Source organism: Aquila chrysaetos, chromosome 20 (genome assembly GCF_900496995.4).
Source record: "Aquila chrysaetos chrysaetos chromosome 20, bAquChr1.4, whole genome shotgun sequence".
In the NCBI taxonomy this organism is placed as follows: Eukaryota; Metazoa; Chordata; class Aves; order Accipitriformes; family Accipitridae; genus Aquila; species Aquila chrysaetos.
In genome coordinates, this window is record NC_044023.1 from 17692100 (window position 1) to 17719523 (window position 27424).

At 40.7% G+C, this 27424-nt stretch overlaps 1 protein-coding gene across 7 annotated transcripts in view; it reads left to right on the forward strand.

Moving 5' to 3' along the window:
- The first annotated feature begins 3461 nt into the window (after positions 1 to 3461).
- The window catches only part of SLC25A26 (solute carrier family 25 member 26), an 89016-nt gene continuing 65053 nt past the window's right edge, over positions 3462 to 27424 (forward strand). For 2 of the 7 annotated variants that reach the window (XM_041118713.1, XM_030043744.2), the window contains exons 1-5: positions 3463 to 3660; positions 5394 to 5550; positions 7217 to 7326; positions 23760 to 23864; positions 25286 to 25333. In XM_041118713.1, coding sequence (XP_040974647.1) covers positions 3628 to 3660; positions 5394 to 5550; positions 7217 to 7326; positions 23760 to 23864; positions 25286 to 25333 — 453 coding nt within the window. In that variant the 5' untranslated portion in view covers positions 3463 to 3627. Of the gene's footprint in view, positions 3661 to 3700; positions 4144 to 4196; positions 4271 to 5211; positions 5290 to 5393; positions 5551 to 7216; positions 7327 to 23759; positions 23865 to 25285; positions 25334 to 27424 lie in introns of those variants that run through there. The other 5 variants (XM_030043742.2, XM_030043743.2, XM_030043746.2 and 2 more) reach the window with 5 other exon arrangements.

Below are 27424 nucleotides of genomic sequence, written 5' to 3' on the forward strand. Positions count from 1 at the left end.
CCAGTTTCTCAGGAAGGAAGAGTTGCAGGGTGTTGTCCGAGCTGAACCAAAAATGACAATCCAAAAAGGGCTGACTGACTGGAAGGGGTTGGCTCTGACGTGCCTGAATTGCCGAGGAGAAAGATAATAAACAGAACGAGGAGAGCAATTGCTTTAATAAATAAACTGGAACATGTGTGCGACTGATACCGCCAGGGGCTGATATATGCCAAGAAGTCTGCTTTTAACATCTGCTCTTCAGCAGCCTTAATATGTTATGACCAGATCAATATATCTTCTGCTGCTGGTGTCAGACGTCCTACGGCAGCTAGAGACTGGGTGAGGAAATACACACAAAAACCCATAGAGACATGCATACATATGCACAAATATACACATACAGGCATTTTTGTACATGTGCATTGTTGTACCAGTGGAAGGACTAATAATGTGAAATCGATTCAAAATGGTGCTTAAGTAGCCCTGACAAAGAGGACCCATCAGTGGCCGATATTCGTTCCCTATGATCTCTCTTTTTTGCAGAGTATTAGCTAGAGGATTACTATGCTGTTGGCAGCTCATATCCCACTCGGTGCATCCATAGATGCAATATGTTCTTTATCAGACTGTAATTAAAAAGCTTTTCATCTCTTGCCAAGGCTTTTATGTGCTGCAAAGGCTGAAGGAAGCAGGTGAGGTGCTGTAGGCATAATGGTCATTTTTAAAAGCACTCTTACCAGCCTGCAGCCACGGGCAGGGAAGGCCAAAGAGAGGAGCAGGGAAGGAAAAAGGAGATGAAAGGAGGGGCTGAGCAAAAACCCAGCGGCCACCAAGCTGCTTCAGTGCTGGCAGAGTCAGCACTGGCAGCAGCATGGACACAGCTGTCTATTCTCTCCTCTGCTACAGGGTATTGCGCCCGTAGTGCCTGGGAAAAGCACCATGTGGCTGTTCCTCAGCCTCCCCAGCTTGCCCTCTAGCCCCTGAGCTTCAGCCACAGCTGAAAGCAGGCTTGGGAGAAGGTACAGGACCATGAATGAGCTAAAACCAAGGTTGAGCGAAGGTATGGGACCACAAACATCCATCGTTTAGGTGCAGTCAGACACTTTTTTTGCCTGTGTTAGGTTTTTCTGCTCAGCCCATCTTCTTCACTTGCAGTAGAGATGCTGGGGAGCACCCGCGGTGTTTTCCTGCAAGGAAGAAAGGACGAGAGAAAATGGATCTCTTTCTTCACTCAACTTATTCTGCAAGCTCAGGGGGAGTCCATTGAAGGACTTAGCACAAAGATTAATGTTTGGCCTGCGGCATTAAGCAGAACTTGTTCATTTAAGACAGGACAGTGGCTTGGAAGAATAGGAGGTTGTGACCTCTCTGATGCAGCAGCAGTTCTTCTGACAGAAGGTGATAAATAAAAGAGTCACTGCCACAGAGTGTGTCTGAAAGCTTTGCGCTGAACAATGTGAAAAATGCTTGCTATGACCTCAAGAACCTTTACATCAAGAGACCTCCTGGGCACACGTGGGGAATAAGGTCTCATTTTAAGTGCTGCCATCAGTGGGTTGTATGGGGATAGCAGTAACTCTAAAAGCATGCTTCATTTACTGCAGATGTCTGACTTTTCCCTCAATATCGCTCCAAAGTACCTAATTTAATGACAGACGTGGACTTGGAAACTGAGGAACTTTCAGCTTTTGTGTTTATTTAGCCACTTACCAGAACACCAGCTGGAAATGGTAGATTTCAGATCATTTTTATTTCTGTCTAAATAGCAGGGTTCCTTCAGAATGCCAGGTACTCTGCTGGGTGTTACTATAATAACTGCTCACAGTCCAGTCTTTGCTATATTACAGCTGAAATATGTAACTGTGGCTCCTGCTTCTTCCAGGAATCAGAATCAAAAGTGAATCAGGAATTAATTCCTAGGACAGCAAATTGGCCTGCCTTAGACGTCAGGCACATCCCAGGCTTTGGAGGAAAGGTGGTCAGACAGCCATCCTGGGGACAGGTGTGCTAGTAATGTCAAAGAAGTCCACTTGTTTGATCGTATCCTGATATGAAACCAAGAAGCGATCCTTGAGAAACACAACAAAGCCTGAACTATAACAAAGTACTGATAACCCACCAGATTACTATAAAAATCATAAGTTAGGACCAGAAAACCAAGGAGCTGCCTTAAAAATCAAAGGAGGTTGAGAGATATAATACATTCAGGTTCTTTCTATTTTTGCCTGCAGAGCTTTGAGCTTTTCACTCAAATGAAAATGAAGACTAAATGAAATGAAGACTACTCTAACATCGCCTGTCTCTGGGGACTGAGGCAGTTCAGAAAAAATTCACAGTGTTGCAGCGTTGTAATAAATTCGCTGGAGGTGGCAACCACACTTTGATGTCAATCACTATGCTGCTGCGGGCAGATGTGACAGGACAGGACAGCACGGTGCTTCCCACCTGCAAACACCCTTAGCAGTTTGATGAAGAGGAGCCGAGCTGCCTGAAGGCAGTTACTGATGCTGAGAACGTGAGGCAGTGTCACATCCTCGGCTGCTACATCCAAACGTCACCCCAATTGATGTGCTTGCAGCCAAGGAAATCTTTGAGTTGAAGCCTGCTGATTTTCTGGTTCTGCACGTACTATACTGCTCTCCAACATCTACCCCTTCTCCCTCCCCTAGAAACCTATTTCCCATTATTTCAAGTGTGGTTTCCTGCTGGGTGAAGATTATGTGACGACTCTGTGCCAAAATCCTCTTTGCAACTTTTGAAACTGCTGCTGATTTGAATGCCCTTTGTGGAGAGGGGGAGAGGCCTCAGTGAGACACAAATGCAAAATACAACAGTGTTTCTGACGGGGTGGGAGTGAAAAATGGCATTTCCCCTTCCAGGGAGAGCCAACACACCTCCTGGGAACAGGCAGGAGAGAAGACCCTGGCCAGGAGGCTTTATTCATTTCCCTCCGCATTGCTCCAATCTGTTTGCAGGAACGGCCCACAGAAAGCGCAGGATGGCGACAGCAAGACCACACATCGGGTGTTTGCGCTGCAAGCAGGAATAGAGGAAAAACCCTTAGAGACTTCAGAAATGTTTTCCCCTCAAAATGCCTCTTTTTTTTTTTCCCAGTGGACGTATGATTGCTCTCCAAGCAGACCCCAGCCGCAGGTGGAAGGAACCCCGCTGTGCACGGGAGCACCCACCAGCACCTCAGGGCCGACTGGGCCCAGCTGCACCTCAGAGGCAGGGGCAGCAGGAGGCGCCTCTTCCCCTCCCTTTCTGGAGCAGCACGGCTGCTAGCGCACAGCAAATCACCATCACGTAATAACTAATTAACGCCTCGTCATAGCTGACGGGTGCTTTCGCCCTTACAGCGCTGACGCTCTAGTGCGAGGCTCCGGCCTTTTCCCGCCCTGCGGGCTGAGGGAAGGGCGAGGCTGAGGGCAGCGGCGTCGCTGCCGGCCGTGCGCATGCGCGGCGCCCTCGCACAGGCGCAGTGGCGACGCGCTCCCGCCTGACCGCGGGTCAGGGGCAGCAACATGGCTGCGCCCGTGTGCGCGCCCGGGGCACGGCTAGAGCGGGGGGTCTAGTCCCGTCCCGTCCCGCGGTGGCGGGAGCCGGTGTGTGCTGCGCCGTCTCGCCACCCCGTCTGGCCACCCCTGCATGGAGCCGCGGGAGTCCTGGGCGGCCTTGGCGGTGAGTGAGCGGGCCCCGGGCCTGCCCGTTGCCAAGGCGACGCGACGGCCTCGGCTGCGGGGCCGTGGAGGGGCTGCGCACCGCGGAGCGTGTGCTTCCCGCTGCTTTGCCCGCCCGGAGAGCTGCTTGTCGGCGTGTGCGCTCAGCAGGGTCGCAGACAAGGGGGTGAAGCCCCACGTCTCCATAGCTAGGAGCCTCCTTGGAAACATCCAGCACTCGCTCTCGGTTCTGTGTGGAAAAATCACGGCCGTGGTGCCCCTGGGCTGGCGTGAGGAGGGCTGCGGGCCTGTGCCGGCTGCGGGGAGAGTTTCTCTCCCTGCCTCAAACACTGCAGGGGCAGCCACATCATGGTTCAATGCATGCGAATTAGGTCCTGGTTTTGTTTGATGGAGCGAAGTTTAACGGGTACGTCCCACTCCCCGTAAAGGTTTTTCAGCTGTTCCGCTTCTGGAGTGCTACTGTTACTGCAAGGTTGGGGAGAAGGTGCGTTTTAGTTGTCTTATTATCCAAAAATCAGTACTGTTTTCTGCAGGTGGCGTAAGCGCGCAGGTATTGTCACCCTCTGCTAGGGGCTCTATTAGCTGCTTCATGAATTTAAATGCTATTTAAGGTATAGAACTTTGAAAACTAAAGAAGCAATTAGTAACTTTTAATTCATGTTTTAACAGATGGCTAGATTAAATCTGATCAATGTTATTTTGAGCAGATAAGGATTTTGATGAAAAAGAGTGAAGAAAAATCAATGCATGCAAAATAGCCGACTAGATTAAAAGAGTAATTAACTTATTGATTAAAGCTTTAGTAGTAGATAGCGAACACCTCTTTGAATCCTCTGTTGGCCCTGAAAAAAATAAGTCAGAGTAATACACATGTAATTTATTTTCAGAGTTAAGAATCTGTGCTGCTCTTTCTTGTGCGCTGTTCTATATGAGGTGGACTTCAAACTATGTTTTCTGTTCTGAATAATAGTGCATCTAAATAATGTCTCACAATGGATGAATGCGAACTATTGATATGAAAACTTAAAAAAAAGTTATCTAGAAACACAGACAATGGAAAAAGATTGAGCTATAGTTGAAACTATTAGGGTTTGGTTTTAAGAATTGCTTTGGATAAAAACCTTCCCCTTTTCCTTATGACTTTGAAAACATCTTTATTTATATGATTTTTTTTTTTCCTATAGGCTTTTGTGAGCAGAGGAAAATAAAGCAGTTTTATTTCAGGCTTTGTTCAACAAAGGAAATGGGGGGTGTGACACTTTAAATGAAGAAATTTGCTAGAAAAATGTGAATGTGCTTTCTAGAGATGCCTACTGGGGAAGGGAAATTGCTTCTGTCTTTCCCTGATCTTATCACACAACTTCCTAGAGGTGTTGGTTGTTCTGTACTGTGTCATCTTGATAAGTGGCATCCGCTGTCTTGCTTTTACGTGTAGTGGATAAACGTTGCATTGCTTTGCTTGTACTGTTCAAAATACTGAAGATTGTTTTGAAAATACCTTAAAAATGGTTTAACAGTTGTAATATCTGTTACTTTCTCTCTTTTGTTGAAGATGCCTTGTTATAGCTATAGAAGCTATTGAGGTCTGTGTAAGGCTATCAGTTTATGATTTGACTTCAGAAAGGATATGGTCAGTAGTGCTTTGGTTTAGGCATGCCTCAGTTACTCACATAAGCACCACAGCTTCACCCCCATGAATATTAATGCACTTTACTCCATGGTTTTGTCTTGAAGGCTGGTGGAGTTGCTGGTGTCTGTGTTGACTTGATCCTTTTTCCCCTGGATACTGTAAAAACAAGACTGCAGAGTCCTCAAGGATTTAGGAAGGCTGGTGGTTTTCGTGGCATCTATGCTGGTGTTCCTTCCACTGCTATAGGATCCTTTCCAAATGGTAAATTTTCTTTGGATTATGCTTTGCCATCTTTAAGTGGAAACTTACGTAGTATAGGACATTTGTGTCCATGGCTTCCTCTCCTGCAGGTGATTGTTTGGATTCTGTGAGTCCATGTCCAGCTGTGAAGAGCAGTTTCTAGAATTGTATGGTATTGAACAAACTCTTTGAGCAAGCCTGGAATAAAGGCTGCTGCATGTTTACTCTGAAAAGCAACCCTTACTCCCTGGAAGCATTCCTGGATATGTCTTATAAACCTGCCCTTACTTATAGGGGCACCCTAAAGCATTTCCAGGTGCTTGAGCCTTGCTTGCCCTGGACACTTTTGTCATGACCCACTCTTTCACGGCACTGGAAATTAATCAAAATTCAGAGTGCTTGGAGCACTGGAGGTCTTTGAGCTAATTGCCCTGGGGATGTTATGACTGTCTTTTTCTCCCTGGAAACAACTACAACATTTAAAATGAGAAGACATCAGGAATACTTTTGAAACTGAAGTGTTAAAAAAGTAAATGCTTCTAGTCCCTGCAGGGAAAAGGCATCTAAAATTCCTAATGCCTTTGTCCATTTTGTCTTTGTAGGGAGGGATAAAAAAGCAGCAAGCTGCGCTGTCAGTAGTAAATGTTAGGAGAACTTTGCTGACAAATCCACTGACACCTTCAGGTGTTTGATGTCCTTCATAAGATGATATAAAAAAATTCAGTTCTTTATCTTGTCTGCTCTGTTATCTCCTCTTGAGGTGATAAACATCTTTTGATTAGCAGAAGGCAATTCACATAGCCCTTCTTTACAATTAAAATCTGTTCCCCCGCAAGACATGTCAGTTTTTTCAGGATTTACATCTTCAAAATCTGAACTGTGGTTTTATCTTTCCAACGTATGACTGAGAACTGAAATTATCTTTAGGAGAAGGAGTAACCCTTAAGGTGCAAGTGCCTTTGTAGCTAAGTGTTGCAGTGAGTAAACTCATGAAAGCTCATGTTGCTATGCTCAGTGTAGTTTTGTATGTTTCTTGTTCACTGGACAGGACTTTTATGAGTCCTTCAGAAGCTTGGAAGAATTTTTTTATGGAGCTAAAGTGCAAAATATTAAACTGACGATAGCTAGGAAGAAGTTATTAATAACTGCTCCTGAAACAGTTTTGCACACTGCAGGGTAGCAGACTCATATCAAGTACCTTCATGATTTTTGGATTGTGGTTTATTTTTTCTCCTTTCTTCTCTTCAATTAATCAACTGATTTTTTTGTTTTGTTTTGTTTTTTATTTTTTTTTCCCAAAAAATAAAGGCCATGCGTCCAATTCAGCCAAATGACCTCCTCTCTACCCTTCCTATCTATGAATATGGAAGACACCATTTTTTCAAAACCTACTGGACATTCATGACTAATTAACACAACTTTCCTTATCTCAATACTAAATATGGCCTTAAGTCCTGACACCTTTGATATTAATGGGAGGCTTGCCGGTGATAGCGAGGAGCATGAACTTCTGAAGGAATTATCCCACAGATTGTGTTGATACTGTTTGTAGTGTTTTGGTGCAAACTTAGCCTGTTTTCAACTACAGGTGCAGAATAATAGGTGACAAAATCCACCTTTAAGTATTTTTGTGCTAGTTCTGTGATGGAGGAACATTTAAATGACTTCATGTATTCTTGAATTTCAGCTGCTGCATTTTTTATCACCTATGAGAATGTGAAATCCATGCTGCACCATGGCTCTACATCTTACTTGACTCCAGCAACACATATGGTGGCTGCCTCCCTTGGGGAAGTGGTAAGAAAGAAGTTCATATATTGTGTGTCTGTGGGAGGACAGGAAACCATTCAATTATGAAAACTCAGATTTGGTGTCATATCTTACTTTTTTGAGTGTTTACCATCTTTGTACTTGTGACAGTTCCTACAAAAATATTACATATTTTTTAATGAAGTGTTGGCACTTGTAAGGATTGTTTCCGAGTGAATAAATGAGTTAGTAATAATTCTTAGTAGGCCTATTGGCTGATCTTGCTAATTCAGTAGATAGTGGAAGTATGGATTGTTCCAAAACATGAATACACCTTCACATTGTAGTGGTTGTGCCTCAGTGTTAACATTCAAGAAAGGCTTTTACAGCCTTTCAGCTTCATGTGGGGTACTCATGGAAAGGATTTTTATTTTAAAAATAGCCATAAGACAGTGAAGTTATATATAAAGTAGGTAGGTGCCATCATCTGAAACCCATGCACCTTGATGTGTAAGAACTAGTATTAACTAATTAATAATTATCTCCCTTTCCTTCCTTCCATGCATTCACATTCAGCCAGCACCATTTACCAAAATATTTTATTGTATTTGTAAACAGACTCGCCTAGTGGATGTACAAAGTGATGTGACCTGATAGGGCAACTGGTGGCTGTGTGACTTCACTTACCAAACGATGTGTAATGCTTTCCTGATGAAGCCTGTCTCAGTGGAAAGTGTCATGAGTAATCTAATGGAGCTTCTTCCCTTGGGATGGACATCTCTATATTTTAGTGACAGCTTTTCACATGGTCTCTCTGATAGCTGTAGCCCTTAGTTTAGTGTATTGGTTGGGTTATTGCAGGATAAAGATACATGTGAGTAATGAAAATAGTTTCTATATACAAGCTTTTTGAAAACTCTTTCCTCACACTTTTCCAAAAAGTTGCTGTGTTTCTTATAATTTAAATCCATTACCTTGTTTATAGCAGGTTCTGGAGCTGCAAGTAATGGCTTGTTTTGCCTAGGTTTATACAATAACCAGAATAATTGGGACCAAATTCTGTTGAACACTTTAGATGATCATGAAGGAAGGTCACAAGAGAAGCCTCTCTTGTTTGGATGCCTAGGTTGCCCTTGCCTTGTTAATAGCATGGACTTTGCAGAAATCAATTGTGTTCGTGGCTGGGTGTTGGTGGGTTTTTTTGTTTGTTTGTTTTATATTGTAAGTTACAAATGAAATAACATTAACCTATTGAATTTAAGTAACAGAATACCTCTTGCCCTCCTGACTTTCCAGTCTGGTATATTAAGGCTGTTTTCCAGCTTATATTGACCTCTCCTTAGAAATTTTTTTTTTTTTCTTTGAGAGGAGGAGAAGTTTTCAGTCCTAAGGAAATGTCAAGGCTGTATTTGAAAGTGACTTTATATTCCAGTTTAAGATCATAAAATTAATTTAATTGCCAACATGCAATGCCAGGATGACTGGACAACCTGTAGATCCACAGAGTTGAAAGTTTAGCTCTGGCAAGAGTTAGTATGTGACACCCCCTAACTGGAACATTCTGTCCAAATAGACTGTAGCAAGTGTTGAAAGAGAACACTACTCAATGTGATCAAATGATGACCATTGCTGTCTGATCCAGACACAAACTTGTCTATAGGTAAATACTGAAGACGCTTTATCCTAGAAGCTTCAATATTGTATTTTTAAAAACTATTTCTGAAGTTATTTGCAAACAAAAAGAGCACGGTTGCTTTGGGTTAGCTGAATCAAATATATTCCAGGTTCAGCAAAATCCTTCTTTCCCCAGATACTCCTCTTGTTTTTAACTGCAGAGTTGGCACAGTGCCTTGGCAGTGTTCGGGGCTGGGTGTTCAGCTGTGAACAGTCCGTTGCTGTTCCTGCCAGCGCTGTCCACCTCCTTTCTCCTGCTTTTGTCACACTGGGAGTTTCTTGGCACTGCAGGGATGAAATGGGGTGTGAATTGCTGTGTCTCCACAAGTTTGGGGGAGGGAAACGGCCTGTATGAAACTAGCTTTTCTGGCACTTTTGCAACTTAAACTTAGCCCATGATGTGGGGCAGAAAAATTTATTGTGTCTGTGGTTCCATATTCTGCTTGTATTAACTGAGTTTTTTAATCTCTTGTGACACTGGATTCTTTCTCTCCATTACAGGTAGCTGTGTATTTATACTCTGTGTGGTGGCTTAGCTTGCTGGTAGGTTGGTCCCAAGCTACCAGGAGTACAGAGGGATCTATGCCATTTTAGCGTAGCACCAGGTGCCTCGCTATTATAGCAGCATAGCCTAGCTCCTTCCCATGGGAAGGAGTTCAGCTCTCCCTGCTCTCTGTGGGTTCAGCTTTGATTCCCAAGTAATTTTTATTCTTCTGTGGAAATGATACTGATTAGATTGAATGGGACTTAGCCAGGTAACTTCATTTAACGTACCAAGCACATGAAGATAGGTGAATGCAGCACCTACTAACCGCTCTGGTAGTGGTTATAGGCAGGAGGAGATAGAAGGTGATAGATTTAGGGCTGGGTGGGATATGTTTGTGTTGCTGCCTCAGGTGGGTTCTTTTTGATCTTGATTAGAACCTGTGCTGTCAGGTTATGACTTCTAACTTAAGGCAATGCACAGAAGTTATTTCCATGGAAATTCTCTAAAGGCTGGAAGAAATCAGCAAGAGGTTCTTACCACTATGGCAATGCTTAACCCTTAAATTCCTTGTTTGCCTGATATCTCATGGAATAGCAGATCCAAGAGGTGTTTCAAGCTTCTCAAGTGCTGTTTCAGAATCAAGCAAAATGACAATTTGGCTCATGAAGAGGTGCCAGTGCTCTGCGATAAAATCCACTGGAAAAAAAAAAAAAAGATGTCTTCTCTCACGAGTGGGTTATTTATAGTATACTTCCTCTGCCTGTGAGGATTCTGTGAGAAAACTATAACTGGGCAATTTAATCATCATCAGCCAAAGAACAGTTGGCTACAGATGACTCCTTGCATGATTACAGAACCTGTTGCCTGTTTTTCCAAGGTGGTCTGTAAACATGTGACCCTTACCGCTTTCATTTTCAGGCTGACAAATGGAGATGCAGTGTAGTTACATGAGTTGCTCAGGGCTGTCTCGTGTGCTTGGCTCTTGCTACTCTAAGACCAGAGAAATATATAGTGATAGCCATTGAAATGGCAATCTGACTTTATGGTGTAGAAACTGTGATGTTGTAACAGCTAGTTTTCAGCTAATAAGAGTCTGCTTTTTGCTAGCTTTTCTTCTCATCTTGGTGTGATGGGAAAGCTAAGCTGTAAAATAATTGAGATGGGGATTTAGAGATTTGCTACAACAAACCTGTAATAAAAATAGCACAAAGCAAGATCTTCTCACATTTGTTTTATATAAAGTCTTAGCCGATCAATAGAAATACATAAACTATTCCAAATTGCATCAGGGTGAAAGTTATAATTATAGTTTTATTGATTAGTCATTAAGTTTTAATCAGGGCATAACCACTGGGACTATTATTTTGTCAGTAGTTTTTTTTAATACATACTTTTCCTCCTTTGTACGCTTTAATAATTACTATGCTATAAATTGCTTTTAAATGTGAAATAATAAGCCAAAGAGTCTGTCATGTTAGGATTCCCAAGGTATCTCTTTGCATTTCCAAACTGTCTTTTTACAAAATGGAGAGATTAAGATTTAGAGCAAGAAACTGATGTTGGATTTCTAGGTTTGGTGCTCCCTCACTGGTGAGCATAAAAGAGTCAGCTACCTTCTCATGCATCAGTAAAATGTGAGTGTGTGCTAAGCTTAAAGGTATGTTAATGCTGACTAATCTGTGTTTTGAATATGACCCAGTAAAAATAATAAAATAGGTAAAGGGAAAAAATTGCAAAAGTTGCATGAAGATACGTTAAAATAAATGGGAGAAATCAGTCAAATGTGAGGTCTTAGTTTTTAAAACAGCCACTCTTCTGTATTGTTTACAATCTGTGTAAATTCATGGGAAACACAGTCCCCTGGAACTGGTTTGGTCCAATTTCCCAGTTCCAGGCTAGGAGGCACAAAACCAAGCAGTAAAAAGGCAGTGGCTGTAGCGTGATTGGTTTTTTGTGTTTGTTTTTTTTTTTTTTTTTTTTTTTTTTTTTTCTGGCAGGAGAAATATAGAAGGCTAATCTCATCTCCTGGAGTGAGATAAAGTACATACAAAATCTGACCCTGTTAAACATAATTATTTTTTCCTATAACTGAATCTTGCTGTATAGGGACTCTGAATATCCCATAATACATGAAAAATTACTTAAAGACACAGCCAAAACTCTAGAGGGCAGATATATGGTATCTCATCTCTTCAAGGAAGAAGAAGGTTGAAGAATACATGAGTTACTGGGGGGGAAAACCCTTATTATACCACTTGTGTAACTGAAATTTGGAGATAGGAAATACACTTACTGCATCCAGGGCTTTGGAATTTTTCATCTTGACTCTACATTGCCTTGTATGTTTAGTCTGCCTGTATCTTTACAGTGAGCTGCCAAATGTGCTTGGAAAACATGATATCATAGGGAGTGGAAAGGAAAACCAGATGTTCTAAAATTTTACTTTTAATATTCTAAGGCTGTGTAAGTAACTCTGAGAAGGAGCAGTATTTTTAACCTCCTAGTGCCCATTATAAATAGTAACCAGGTGTGTCTTGCAGATCCAGAGTTAATTGTACAGCTCCAGATTGATTTGTACAGAATTTTTTATGTCAGTTTAATATGACCGTGTATACTATTAATTACAAGAAACTTTGATAAAGAGAAGTCCCCCTCTGGGCCTCCCCCACCAGCCTCCTGCAAACGTGGTTTTATGGGACAAGTTTAAGATTGTCCCAGTTTGACCGATGAGGTTTCCTTCGTGAGTGCCAAAGTGGCTGGATTCAGGACAGTTAGTTTTACATCCTGCTGGCTTTTCCGTGGAGGTGAGAATAAAGTTGTTTGGATCACATTCTAGAGAAGCTAGCTGACACCAACCTTTTCCAACTAATATTTAGATATTGTTATGGTTACGATCTGAGCATTGCAAAATATTTAGTGAAAGTTTTGGGCTGTTGCTTGTAAATATCATGTTCATTCTTATCTTTCTGACCTTTTATTTTTGATTGGCTATTTTTGGTAATGTTGTCTTTTTTTTTTTTTTTTTTTTTTTTTTTCTACTCTGTAGGAAAGCAAGCTACCTTGACTTTCAGCTCACTTGTAAGAGAAAGTGTGAGGGAAGACTGAGGACCATGATGGGAGGTAGATGTCCTGTTCTTTTGGCAGCTAGCGGTAATCACCATGCTCTGGAAGTAGATTACCAGCTGAAGTTATTGAGCTGCTTTTGTCCTTGTGTAAGTTTCCAGAGTACTTTAGGATGACAGCGCTGGAGATGTGTTGACACTGTGCAGTGCATCTCCAAGGCTGCCAGATTCCAGGTTACTTGCAGTGAAGTGGTGTGTCTACAGAGTATGCCGTAGCACCAGACAGAGAGAGTAACTGAGATCCTAAAAGCTGCCTAGTCATATTAGTGACACTGTGCCTGCATTTGTTTGTCCTGTTAAATTTTTAAGCTGATGTAGCCATGATACTTTAGGTTCCTCATCTGGCTTGTTTTCATTCTGCTTCAGTGTCTCTGTGCTGTGGTCCTTTGAGTTGTATAAAAGCTGGACAAGCTCATGGGTCTAGAAAGGTGTTTCTGGTCTGGCTGCAAGAATGCTAAAACTCGGGCTACCTACTAGGCTTTGGTGGAGCACGGACCTCCTAGGAAAAGATGGAAACCCTGGCTGTGTTCTGAGGTCTGAATGGTTAGTTAGGGACTGCTCCCTTCGAAGATGATAGGCTTGGTTGTCCTTAGCAAGAAGGATTTTGGCATAGCCTCACTCTTTTTTCCAAAATTTGAGAAAGGAGGGATGTTGAACCAATTTGAATTGAAACATCCAAAAGTTTGTCCCTTCACTGGGGAGAAGGGATCATATGGTTCCACAGGGCAAGGTGAGGACAGGTATTTCAAGGTGAAATTCCAAGCTCACTTGTGTATTCCAGTGTGTTGCCACTTTAGATACTTTTGTGATAAGAGCAAAGTGTGTGGTTCATCTGTGATTAGCATCTGACCCTCAATATTAATAACTTGGGAATTTTTTTTATCTGCTGTGGAGATGTGTCAAATAGGAAAGCTTCTTAATGCAGGAATTATCTTTTGGGGAATTCAGCTAGCTTTCGCTACTAGTCCTAACTTGTTTCTTAGAAGAAGCAAGCCCAAATGCAAGTAAGTTTACAATTTACAAATCACGATTCTATAGAATGATATTTTGAGTGTGCTTTTAATTAAAATAAAGAAGGAAAGTGCATGCTTTATATTATTTTAGGCTTTGGGTTTTTTTTCTGGGGGAAAAAAAAAGGCATTTTAGACATGACGGACAACATCATGTTGTCTATCTCTCTCTGTCCACAAATCAGCCCCTTTTTCCCTCTGCCCTGGCAGTATCTTTCGAAACAGTTAGCTAGCTTCAGTTTAATAGAACAACAGGAATCTCCAAAAGTGCGTTGGTATGAATTCCATGAGAGTAACTGGCTAGGTCAGAGAAGAAAGTTGCTATTAATGCCTGTTCTGAGGAAAAGGCAGAAGCATGAGTCAGACAAATCCACAGAGTAGTATCATGAAAGAATCTGCAGCAGGATAATTGGTGAGGGCTTTACGGTGTTGTAAACCCTAGAAGATCAGCTTGCAGGAGCCCAGTCTAACAGAGATGAAACAGCCGCTCACATCAGACATGGAGTTAAGATTTCAGCTGTTTGAAACTCCAAAACTTGCATGTTGGAAGATGCAGCTTTTCAGTTCAACAGGCAAGTTGGATGCTCTAGAGAGAGTTGCTTCTAAATCAACAATTGTCTGCTGCCACAAAGAAGTGATTTAGTACTTACTGTGTCTAGACTTTGGGCTAATGGCCTTGAATTTTTAACTGTCCCTTTTCTAAGAAAACTAATAAATGGACAAAACTGTTCAAAAATGAAAACCTGCATTTTCTGCTTTGCATCCTGTCTTGTCTTAACCAGTGTAGTATGGGCTGGCAGACCATAGTATTCAAAGTGGTGTCCAAAGTCTGACAGCAGTCAAAGTTTGATGGGACCTCTGCCACAGTACTTAAGCTTTTTTTGTTATTTTCATTGATCAGTGCCTGTCATTTTAGGTGTCTTTTGTGCTGTTCATATCTGGATGCATATAGGCATTGAGAAGGGGAATGTGCTGACCCTGGCAAGATGAGCAATGGTGGGGAGTGCAGCAATGTAGGTGGTCTTTTGAATTAATCATGGTGGATTTTGAAATATTCATAAATTAATCTAGGTGAGGTCAGGTCTGCAATACAGATGCTGCAGGATTTTTGCCAAATCCTTATGCAGAAGCATAGCTGAGCAGTGGTTGGAAGATGGTTGTGAAGGTGAGACTGCTGCCATTAAGAACTAGTGGGGAAGGAGCATAGTTAGAGTGGATGGAAACTGAAATTAGAGCTGCAGCTGAAAATTGGTTGTAAATAAAGATGAATGGAGGCATGAATCCACAAACGCTGCCAACAAATTCATCATACAATTAAAGGCTGAAACAGCAAATTAAGAACTGTTGAACCCCTAACCAGCCACCCACACTGATCTTCTCTTGTATGCTCCATGTTAACTGCATGTATTGCCTCTTCTTCATCAGCTGCCCTTCCTAGATTGCGTTATCTACTCAATTCAGGGCTTGGAGGACATGTTACTTTGCAGTGAAGAGTAGAAGCTTGATGGCTGTCATCTCTTTTCTTTCAATCCTAGGACTGATACTCAGCTGATGTAGAAATATTTGTAGCTCAGAGTGTCTATAGAGGAAAGCTAATTTGGGTTAAACAGTATAAGTGAGAAATAAATAATTTAAAAGTATTTCCTGATGGATTTCCTGGCTTGCAATGTATTCTGCCAGAGTCAGCTTTGGAACTGTCTGAGATGGTTTAAGGTAAGTTTATTCCAAAGTAAGGCTCTGTACAGGGTTTGTCAGGAATAACTATTTCTGAATAACTCCATATGTGGACAAGCCTGTAATTCTTTAAGTGAAAAGGCTGTAGGAAAGAGTAAGGGATCAATTAAAGGAAAATACTTGATAAAATACAATGTAGTTGAAATTTCCGTGTTCTGGGCCAATGTAACCCCAAGAGACCAAGCAAATTGTAAAATACTAGTCATCTTTCAACAGGAGACTTAATGTGTTTTCAGAAAATATTGCCTGTGTTCTCTTGCCTGGAATCTCATTAACATTTGTCCTCCTGTAACACAGCCTGACCCCTCTTGGCTCCTTGGAAACAGTTTTATGCTGGATGGGATGCACCATGCTACTTTTGCTGAAAGAACAGTTTGGCTGGTGGATATGATTAGTTTCTTAAGCCTTTTAAAATAAGTCTAACAGACTCTCAGTGGTGGAAGAGTTGCTGGGATAGATTGGATCATGCAGACAATTCTGTAGGTTGAATTAAGGGTCTGCTCTTCTTTGGCTTTAAGACTTTCTGTGTTTCAATGTGGTAGTAATTTATGATTCAAGCATCAACCAGGTTAAGGAAGATTTTTTTTTCAAAAGCTATTCAGCTGTCTGATTTTTTTGCCGCTCAAGTTTAAACTAACTGCTTGTGACTGTACTGAGGAACTTCAAAATCTGTGGGACACTTAGTTTGTGCTAGAGTACAAAAGAGATGTGCATAACAGCAGGCCACTTTCAGTAAATTTTAGGTTTAGTTTTAAAAAGGAAAGAAAACTACATTGATTAAACTTTGAAAGACCAATTTAATTATGCAAAGCACACAAACTTTCAAAACATCTGTGGTGAGAAGTAATTCTGTAAAGTGTTTAGTGTCAGCCTTGTCGGCTTCACAGACTTTCCCTGTTCTTTGCCCATTAACTGATATAATTGAGGTAACAGTTTCTCCGTGCTGTGAAGAGGACTCAGCGTGGATTTCCACTGTTCAAGGACAAAAGTTTTCCAAGGTGTATCTGATATGGCTGATGGAGAGGTAGGCAGGGAACCCACAGCAAGTGTTGTAGAGTGTGTAGCTGGGCATTTGAAGAGCCACACATGGGGAAGGAAATCTGAGAGGGGCAGAAGCCCATGTTGAGAGGGCTACTGAAGTGATGGACAAGGAGCCAGCTGAGGACTTCAGGCAGCTGGGGTGAAAAGGCTCAGCCAAGATGGCCATTGTGAAGGAATAAGTGTGTGGTGGTGCAGATGATGCTCTGGTGCAGGGAGGGAGTTCTGGAAAGCAGTAATTAGGAGCTGACTTAGGTTTGACAATGACAGGATGAAATAACACCCTGCAAAACAGCTCTGCAGATTCCAGGTGAAGTCATCTAAGGTGGAAACTTGGAGGAAGTTGAAAACATTTGTGCAGAAGCTCTGTTTTTCCACATGCTTGTGACATTTGGTCCCTGTGAATGGTCTCATCTCTGAAATAGTATGTGTTTAAGCTCTGGGAAGTGCTGAGATCTGAGGGATCTTGCTGGGTGAGATTGCTCTTTGAAGAAATGTTTCCTGCCAGCATACAGGGGAGCTGCAGTTAAATTAATGAAGGCCCTATTGTGTCGGTCAGAGGAAAAGTTAGGACAAAGAGCTTGGCATTGTCTAAACTTTCCCATCCAGAGCCCATTAGTCAAAACTTGTTCTCTCCATGGGGTTTAAATTAGGAGTGAAGTCACCTGTTCATGACCCCAGCAGCTTTGCACAGGACTGAATTTAACTATGCTGGAAGGGCACATCCATGCTGTGTGGGAGGGAAAAATAAGATTAGCATATTCTGAGGTTTTATTTTGAAGATGAACACTTTTTCTCTGGGGCTAGCACTTAAAGCAGAAACTTACAGTGGATTGTACATATATTGAGTGGTTTCTGTCATCCCTGGAGACAATTTCCTCAGTAAAATAGGTATTAACGCTTTAATTCTCCACTTTATTGTGCTTTAGCAGGTAGCACAGCCTGCTGACAAGCATGTGTGGAAAGACTTGTTCACAACTTGAGTTGTGACCTACAGCAAATTACAGACCATAGAAACTTGTATTTTTGTTCTGTCTTGGTCAAAAGGGCAGCAATTATTTAGATGAAGGTTTATTGGAGTTTGAACTGTTATGGGTCTATGATTGCAGCAGTTCAGGCTTCTCTGTTCAAAGAAAATATGAAACCAAATGACAAATGTGTATTTCATGTTTCTTCTTTTTTCTGTTAATTTTCCTGGTGGTGGAAAGGGTGAGGCAGTTCATCTTCCATCTACAGATACATCTCATGTTCCCCACTTCCCCTGCTATCTAACATTCCCAATCCAACAGTTGTGACCAGAGTTTAGAAGCAACTATTTGGAGGATGAAATACTGTGCTAATCTCACAATATTGCATTGAAAAAGTTCATTTTTCTTTCTTCTCTTGGAGAGGGGAATCCCAGTGAGATCTGAAGAACCAAACATAAACTTACAGAGTTTGGAGAGGTGTGAAAAGCTGCAGTGTTGAATTCAAGGTTTGTTGAGAGCCTCTGACTTGAACCAAGAGGGAAATTTCCTCTTCTTTTTCAGGATCCAAAGGAAATCAGTGCAATTTAAGATCTCTTAATTTTAGACTTGCGTATTATTTTAATCATTCCGTTATCTGAGGAATGGAAAAGGACATTTTTCATGTTTCAGATTAAAAATAGTAACTTCCTACTTAGAAGGGAGCATCTGACATAGAAATTGAGATGCTCAGATTATGTCATATTTATTAACCTATTTTGGGAAGAAGCATTTTTTTATATTTAAAAAAACCAACAACAAACCAAACCTGAGCTATAAGGTAGCTTTTGTCTGCAGGAGGACAGCCAGGGCTAATGAAGAGTACGCTTCAAATAAAAACAAACAAACAAACACCAAAACCGTTGTTATTGCTTCTTCTCTTTGAACAGGGTTTTAGGGTTGCTCCTTTTTTCTTGCTTTTTCTACATTATGTTGGAGCATGCAGTGACTTTCTGACCTTCAAGAACAGGGTGAGAGATTAGGATTTTGTTACCAGATTGACTGCAGCCTACACATATGTCCTTTGATAAGTCATAGCCTCTTTGTTGTCTTTTTTGTGCAGCAGCTTTTTCTCTGGAATTGGTTAGTGATTATCTTGCACAGGTATTGTGAGGTTTAGTTTAAAGTCTCTGCTCTCTGGATACAAAGTTGTATAGTGTCATAAATTAGATTCTTATTTGATTAAGAATAAACTTATGCAAATGACATTTAAGAGTAACTCTCCCCAGGTATGTTTCTTAAGTTCTGTGTTAAGTATTAAATTATATTTATATGGTGAACATCAATTAAAGCTTCCCAGCCTACTCAGACAGATAAAGTCATTAAAACTAACCTCCTGCTTGGGAAATTTAAAATTAAAATCCTTTAGAAAGTGTTCTAAAGGGTTTAAAGCTGCAACACAGAAAACTTTTCTGGAGCTTACCACATGTTTCTGTACCCAATTTTCAAAGCAGGCTTAGCTATGCAAGCCAGAGGTTTGCTCAGAGTCACTGAGAGCAGGTTCCTAAATCACAAGCCACTAACGTATTCCAGAATGGTTCTCTGTCCTCAGATTACTCTTCTCCTGCCTTGTAGCAGAACGGCTGGCTAATTACTAACTGGAAAAAATTTGGTTTTGATCCTCACCCAAGCCCAGGTTAGTGCACCGAATAAATCAGCTTGTTAGCCAGGAGCACATCAGGTGCCAGCATCTTAACAGAATGGGCTCTTAGTCTTTGCTCTTCAGTAGCCTGTCCTAAAAGCATGGCTAATATCTGTCTCTTACTAAAGATAAGAAGTGTTCAGACTGTATGGTTGTGGGAGCTTTTAAGACTGTGAGTCAGATCATTAGCTGTGCAAGGTGCATGCCCAGCTGCATAAGGAAATGCTTTCTCAAGCTGTTCTCCTTAGAGGTACAAAGCTGGTAATAGTGTTGTACCAGCTGTGTCCCTGGTTCTGAGAAAAACCTGCCATTCATCAACCCAATTTAAATACCCAGCATAAGCCCTTAATAGCAACTGTAATACGTGCTCTGTTCTCTTTCAAATGTTTCTGGGTACATATGATGCACAGATCTGCCTGCAGTGTTTGTGGTCAAACTGTAATACAGGTGCCTAAAAACAAATGCACGTTATCTTTGATTCTCTACTAAATCCTATAAAACCAGTCATGTAGAAATGGTTAGCCTGGAGCACAAAGGATGGAAGCAAAAGGCTGTTAATCTAAATGGGATATGTTAATATTTGGACAATAATATAGCTCTGAAGACCAGGAGGAGTTGTGCTCTTTTCTGAAGATGTTCTCACTGTCTTATGTTTGGCTTTGCCTAAAGAGCAGAACACACTGGACAGAGGAGCAAAGGACCTGCTAGTGAACTAGAAGTGATGTCATAGTGGTTTGCAGATAAGTGCTTACTCCAGAATTTGCAGTGGCAATGCAATGGGTTCTTTCTAGTCCAAACAGCTACTTCAGATTCTTTGTCATGTTAACCACAAAATCATGGAGGGGAGAAAAAAAAAATTAAAAAAATCTCCTTTTGGTTAGGAGTTTTCTTCAGCCATCTTCACAGTAGGCAGTGTTTGCTGCTGGTTCCCCTGAATGAGCAGTGAGCTGTGTATATCTTGCAGCTTTCGCAGTTCCCTGGCTATTGAATCATCAAGGCCTGGATGATCTACTTCTACCGAACCCCCTTATAAATAGGACTATCCTCTCTTTGTTCTTTTTTATTATGTGTCTTGTGTTATTGTCTAGAGAAAAATGCTCAGTAGCCTTGTGCTGGTGAATTGGATGAGTACTGCCTAATTCTGAACAGCTGCTCCAGCTTTAAGTAGGATTGGTCCCTGTGCAGAAGTTAGCGCTTTAAGATAACGTGTTTGCAATAAACTTAGGTGAGCCCATGCAAAAGGCTTTCTGCAGGCTCCTGGTGCTATTTGGAGCAGACCTTAATTTCTGTTAGCTACGGCCACGTAGGAACAGATTTCAGATATGCTGAAACAAACTGTTTAAATTGGTATATATAAAGACGCTTTGTGTTGACTTCAAGGCACTTTTGAGACTTTAATTGCACTGGTCATTCTTCACGACCAGTCAAGACATTGGTCAGAACAATTAGGGAAGTCTGGTTCCAGCATGAATCTGACCAGGAGATGGCAGCATTGATGCATGCAAAGAGTATCTAGAAGTTAAAACACCTTTCCCTGAACTGGTAGAGGAAAAAAAATTCCCTTCAGTTAATTGGAAGATACACTGTCTTAGCAATACATAGGACTATTTTGTTAACATTTACCTATTTTTAGCTTTTGTCCCTAACTGGCTAATGCAAGTCAGTAAATTAAAAATGCACTTAGGTTTGTGTCTACCAGGTCAAAGGGTGACTCCAGTAATGATTTAAGACAAGGATTTTGAGATTTGGTACTCTTTTTTTTTTTTTTTTTTTTTTTTTTTTTTTTCAGAAGCAGTTATAGTATTAAAAGGCTGGAAAGATAATAGATGCTAATATTGTCATTTCTGCATACCTGCTCTGTAAACTGATAATAGCTTTGGTTGTAGCTATAAAATTGGGTTTTGTTAAAGCTTAAAACTAAAAATCCTTGAGCCTTTTGTTTCAATGTTAGTGTATTCCTGCCCTTATGGTTTGTATATATGAGCATTGACATGGGGGAGAAAGTCTGAAAACTGGAGAATTGTATTACCTGACCTGGTAAATACAGAAGGAGCTTATAGGGCAGCACCCATTTTTCCCCTGAACTTGGCCTGTAGGATCTTGATTTTGTCTTTCTCCTTCCATCAAAAGATGGGAATAACTCCTGGCTCCAGAGCTTGCTTGGAAAAATGAGCATGGCCTCAGTCAACATGGTGCTGTTGTCCGATGCCTTAATGTCAGCTGAGGTAGCTGAGGGCCCTCTGCTCTACGCTCTCCATGGCTGGCTATGCAAATGTTTGACAGAGAGCTAATTTGCCACAGGGTCATCCCCAGATGGGTAGGATGCATGAGGAGTGGCCTGAGTTTGGCAGGCTGTATTGTGCTCTTCTATGGCAAGCAACAGGCTACATCTGTGTGAACAGCCAAGAGATTAAAAAGCAGTTTCTTCCTGGGATCTTGGCAATTAGGGAGGTGAATGGGCTTCCACTGTGTGAGGTCACATTATTGACTCTCTTCCATGTCTATTTATCTAGTAGTGGATGCAGGTAAAAGCAGATACGTGGACAGTTACTGCGGAGCAGCTGCACAGTTATATCTTTTACCATTGTTCATGCGATTTGCTTATAGCTTTCAGTTGTCTGAAAATTTAAGTATGAATTCGCTTGGTGCAGTGTTATCACACTGGTGCTGCTAGAACATATTTAGCTAAGAAAGCAAACTGTGTAGATGTGTTGTGTTCTTTTAACTTTGGCAGCATTACCTGGAAGGTGCTGCAGTGATTGAGGTCTGAGTGTAATAGAATTGAAATTTTTCTGCACCTGTCTGTCCTAGGTTGTTACTTTTTTTTTTTAATCTTGTGGGATAATAAGATACATGTGAACTTAATCTTGCATGCTTCCCTTTAGAGACCTGTGTTTGACATCAAAAGACTGCTTGGATTGTTATTGATAGTAAGGTACACATGTAGGAACAAATAAGGTAACACGCTGTAAGTTCAGGTGCACAGCGAAAATGTCACCGTTCAGTCTGATGTTGGCAGTGGCAGCTCGTGGCTTTTTTTAGTTCCAGAAGTGCCCCATGGAGCCAATCTGACAGCGCAGCCCGGGTGACACGAACCTTTATTTCCTTTCATAACAGCACAACGTAATCACTGTTTTTGTTCTTGTGCAGCCACAGACTCCCTTGTAAGCGCAAATTCAAATGGGAGAAACATCAAAGTTAATTTGAAATGAAATGCACCCCAAGTAGTCTGGGGGAAATGGAGACATTACTTTGTAGCCACCCTTCTCCTGCCAAAACTGCAGCACCCCAGATGTCAGGAAGCCACGCCGTGCTCTTTGTCTGGTCTTGATTGACTAGATTGTTTTCATCCGAGCCTTTTTAAGGCTTTCCCCCTGCCTCCATATTTTTAAGGAATAAAAAGCTAATATAAGGACATGGAGTGTTATGAAGCATGAAGTTCTATAAATATTTATGCTGAACTATCAAAAAACTTGACAGTTCTTATTTTCTTGACAGATTGGGGTCACTTGTTATTTTTGACCCTGAGAATTGAAGAGCACATGGAGTTAGATCTGTTTGTAATGACTTTTGGATATTGTTGTCTGGTAAACTTGTAGGAATGTAACAGGGTAGCAGACTTTTTCTTGGTCTCTTTGTGAAAATGGAACTTAAACCTTGTACTGCGTTACCCACAAATAACCACTCCAAGTTACTGTTTCTGTGCAATCTGGCAGTGAATTCCGGAACTTTCTTTGGCCCATGTGGGTTTCTGAGTTAGCAGCTTGGTTTGCCACTTCAGATGGACAGCTTTCACCTAGGTTGCCCTTGCCTTGAAGTACTCGGGGATCACCTTTACGTCTAGGAACCACAGTGTGTTCCTGAGCCCAGCACAGGATGGGATCAAGGAAGGCTAAAAATCTGGCAAAAGCCCACGGTGTCTCCAGTGTTTTGCCACCAGTCCCAGCACCACTTTAAGTATCTCTGCGGTCAACAGAAGACAAACTCTTCTTAAAAGTTTAAGTGCTGATAAATTGGCACTTTCTAGAGGGATGAGAGGCTTGTAACTCTCTGACGCTTCAGGATCCTCATTCTTCAAAATTATGTGCACACAAGCTTAACTCCTACCTGAAGCTGAAGTGGCAGGTGAATGTTTTAAAGCCAGGTCTGGCTTTTTCAGAAAAGCTGGAACTTTGTGGCGGCAGCCACATTATTACAGCCAGCTGCAGGGGACTTTCTTGCCTAAATAAATGAATTGTGTAGGAAAGAATCAATCTGATGCTTCACCTTGAATGAAATCCAGTGTGTGTTTTAAGGTAAACCTTGAATATATTGTGTGCATCTAAAGCTAACCAGAGTGTCTCTTGCTGTCAGTCACTAGAGGGCACAAAGGAACTACCTAGGAAAGAATTTTGTTCAAGTCCTGAATCTCCAGTTTCGATCTGTGAAAGTGGGGGGAAAAACCCCGTGGCTGCAAAAACACAGGATGGCTTCAAAATTTTGTTTCATCGGTGATTTTCCCCACCCAAATCTACTTCTGGTTTGGAAGGTAAAATTTCAAGGGTACTTCCATTTTTCTGTTATTATAATTTTGTGTTCAGGGAGTACGTAGCTCTAAGAGCAAATACATAAGCTGCTCATAAACAGCTTTTAAGTTCAACTCCTATAATTACAAAAATTATTTCCTCATTTCTCAGGTTTCTGTACTTGGAACAATCTCCAAACGTGTCTGTTCTATGAAAAGTAAGGCAGCAAAAGGAATTGCTCTCTGAATATACGGTTCTTTTGCAGGTTGCATGCCTCATACGGGTTCCATCTGAGGTTGTCAAGCAAAGGGCCCAGGTTTCTCCTTCCTCAAGTACCCTCCGGATTCTCTCCCACACCTTGTATCATGAGGTGAGTTCAGAACAAAATTTCAAAGTTGCTTCATTCTTCCCACTTGGTGCCATACATGTCCAGAAGCATTCCACAACTTTATTCCAGTTCTGTGCTCTCCCAGCACTTTCCCATCTATTATTCTGTTGTTAAAAGCGATTGGCATGTTATACTTAAGGAAACCAAACCCCCACCTTCCCCATGTGCATGCGCTTACATGCACACTCTAAACTTTTTTCTCCACCTTTTATACCTACATTTAAAAAAAAGAAAAAAAGAATTTAGCTTTCCAGTTTCCAAAGCTCTGCTTGTATTTATGCAAACAGTCCTTCTCTGGGACAACAAAACATTGAGTCTCTGTATCTAGAGTTTGTTGAATGGTTTCCAGCTTTTGAAGCAGGCTTTGGAGGGGATGTCTAAAAGGCACCATTTCAGGGAGGCTCTGTAGGAGCTCTGGAAATGAGTGCTCATCCAGTATCGGTAGCTTTTGAAAAATAAGGTCTTTTGTAATCTTTTTCGTGGTTATGATGTTCCTTCCTGTAAAAACCTGTTCACCACTGTTTTCACTGAGTCTCACAAGGGGTGTTTTTCAAGTTGTATTTTATAAGAGAAAAGTGTCTCCTGAAAACACTGTGGGGAAAAACATACACATTTCCGTGTGTAAAAGCCAGGAAAAAGAAGACGTAAATATGACCTCTAAATGATCCACTTGTTTTTTATTTGCTTGTAAATTAAAACTATTGTGATAACCCTGCATAAGACGGTTGTTGGAACTTCTTTCTGTGACTTAGTCATTCTGCTCTAAAAGCTGGTGTTCTCAAAACCGTGTGTTTTTCCCCTTCTTTGTAGCTGGCCAGAGAACCGTAAGACTCGACAAACTCTGGAATATATTGTCCTATAAGATATTAAACATAATTTTATATACTCTTATAAAATCAAATTTTAATTGTTTTGAATGTTATCAGCTGGTTAAAACTACAAAATATTTGTCTTGATAAAAGCTCTGAATCAAGGCTAAAAAGGTGGACATAGGAAGCTGTCATCTTATGGGTTCATTTTGCTTGGGCTATTTAAACAGAAGAGTAGTAGTTTCAAAATATTTATGGGATAGTGGATACTTCTAGACCAAAATATTGGGCAAGTAGAATTTGAAGTAATGTGTTTCTGTGCCTTCTTGCCCTTTTAATTTTAACTATAAGGTATATTTTCTTCTCTATAACTGATTAATCTGAACAGTGGTTAAATGATCTTTGAAATAAAACCCTCCGGCATTGTAAATCATGGAATATAGTATACAATGTTATAATCAATGTAGTCAATTTGCAAGAAGTTCAGGTCTGACACTCAGTAAGGCTGTAATGCTTGCCTCGTAATCACCGATAAATTGTGGTCTTTGGCAAACTAATTCCCTATAGCTGATGCTTTCTTTTATTGGTTTACAGGGTATTCAAGGACTTTATCGGGGTTATAAAAGCACAGTATTAAGAGAGGTAAAACACTTGTCTTTTTTTTTTTTTTTTTAAATTGATTCCTTTGCCTCACTTTGTTTTCTAATAAGAGATAGTAGTACAATTGAGATCAATTGCTCTAACCATAAGCTCTAAATCCTAGCATCTTTCATTCTACCTAAGTTACTAGTCTGTAATTTAAATAGAATACTGATAATGTGCACTGAGAAAACTGTGATACATGCAGAAAGTCATCTACCATCCTGTCTTTCAGTTCTGTTGCTGCTAAATTGTAAAAAGATGGAAATGTATATGTTAACGTGATGAAAACCATAAAATAAAGTACTGGAAACTTCCTCAGGTCTTGTGATTGCATCATGTGAAGTATGTATGCCAACAATAGTGAACTGGTGGCATCAGGCCAAGTTTGGCACAGACAGATTTAGGCTTTCTTTAAATATATTTGTCAGCAGATGCCAAGAGATTATCTGTCATCAGTATATAGGGACGATTGTGCTTGCTCTCTTTTTATGTGTGAAAGAAATGCATTTAGTTATCCAGTCTTTAGACATGATATGGCATTACTTAACTCTAAATCAGAAGTACTTCACTGTCGGGGGAAAAAAACTGTAGCTAAAAATATTTTGGCCGGCTTGGCAGAAAATAGTTCCTAAACTAAAATCTCTTCATAAACGTACTGTGAATTACAGGATTAGTGTCATGGAAGTGTTTGATATGCTGTATGAACTGAAGGCAGATTATAAAAGAAGTAGAAAAACATACTGATGAACTCCCAGTCTAAAACTGTTTTAGAACCAGATCCCAGGAGGTCATCTTTTGACAAAGCATAAGTTGCACCATGAGTCTCTCAAATAAGAGACGAGGTTCTATTCCTATGAAAATGTAACAGCTGTTGTCCAGGAAGGGTTCTTTACTTACTGTGTTCAATGTGATATGTGTGGGTTTGTCCTCTCCTTATATAACTCAACTGAGTATACTAGATTTGGATCTTTGCTGCTTTTGTTTTTTAAACACAGGATCAGATCTGTTGGTTGTGTTGCCATTGATAGTGAAGCCAGTTGCAGAGGCTTTTTTACCCCTCATTCAATAGCTCTGCTTTTAAAAGCCTTTCTTCATGCTGAAAACTGTTTTTAGAACAGTTATGTTAGCCAGCTCTTGTTACAATTACAGAGTAAAGATAGATATTGCCTAAAATAAGAAATACCAAATTTAGTGTACCCTAAAGTGCTGACAAATGGTAATGCACTGCAGTCTATTTTAGCAGTTTTGAGTGTTTAAAAAATTAGTTATTTGTGCAGAGATGACACCTGCTTTTCTGAAATGTAACCCCCACCATAGCTTCATCCTGTACTTATTTTCTGGCTCACTAAACACATGTTATTCACTCAGATTTCATTTGGAGACAGGCAAAAAAGGCCAACGAATCATTTTGATTTCTCTGAGGGGTTCTGAATAAATGAATAAATTTAGATCGCATTGAATACAGATTTTGCATACTAACAGGTAGATAAAACACATGGTTATTACTGGGTGCTATTCTCCTTAAAATTTGTTTTGACATATGTCAGAGTGGTAATTAATTTGCAGACCATATTCATGGCATAGTGTGTGACCCCGCTGAGATAACTTTGTTTACTCAAAATGGCAGCACTTTGTTGGAAATTTAATGGGGGTCCTCTCCATTATGTATACTCATAAAAGATCCTTCAGAACTGATTTCAGTTGAAGTATTGCTTTTTGGGAGAATCTGTCCAATAGAATGAGAAATAAATGATTACCAAACGAAATGTGCTTTCTTTTCAAAATGAAACAAATCATAGGTGATGTTTAAAAAAAAAAAAAAAAAAAAAGATTCTTGGAATTTAACACTGTTAAGACTGTTGCATTTTTCTGACACTCAATATTGTAAAGCAATGTCCACTCAAATAAGAACAGCATATTGAACCTTCAGCTGGAACTGTTGTAAGCCTGACATTTAATCTTGGTATTTTTCCTTCTCTTTAAGTACACTTCTTCCTTTAGGGAAAGTCTTTATTTTCAGATAAAAATCTATATTAATTCATTATTGGACACATCCAGGTAGCTGCATAGCATATATAGACTGATGTTTAA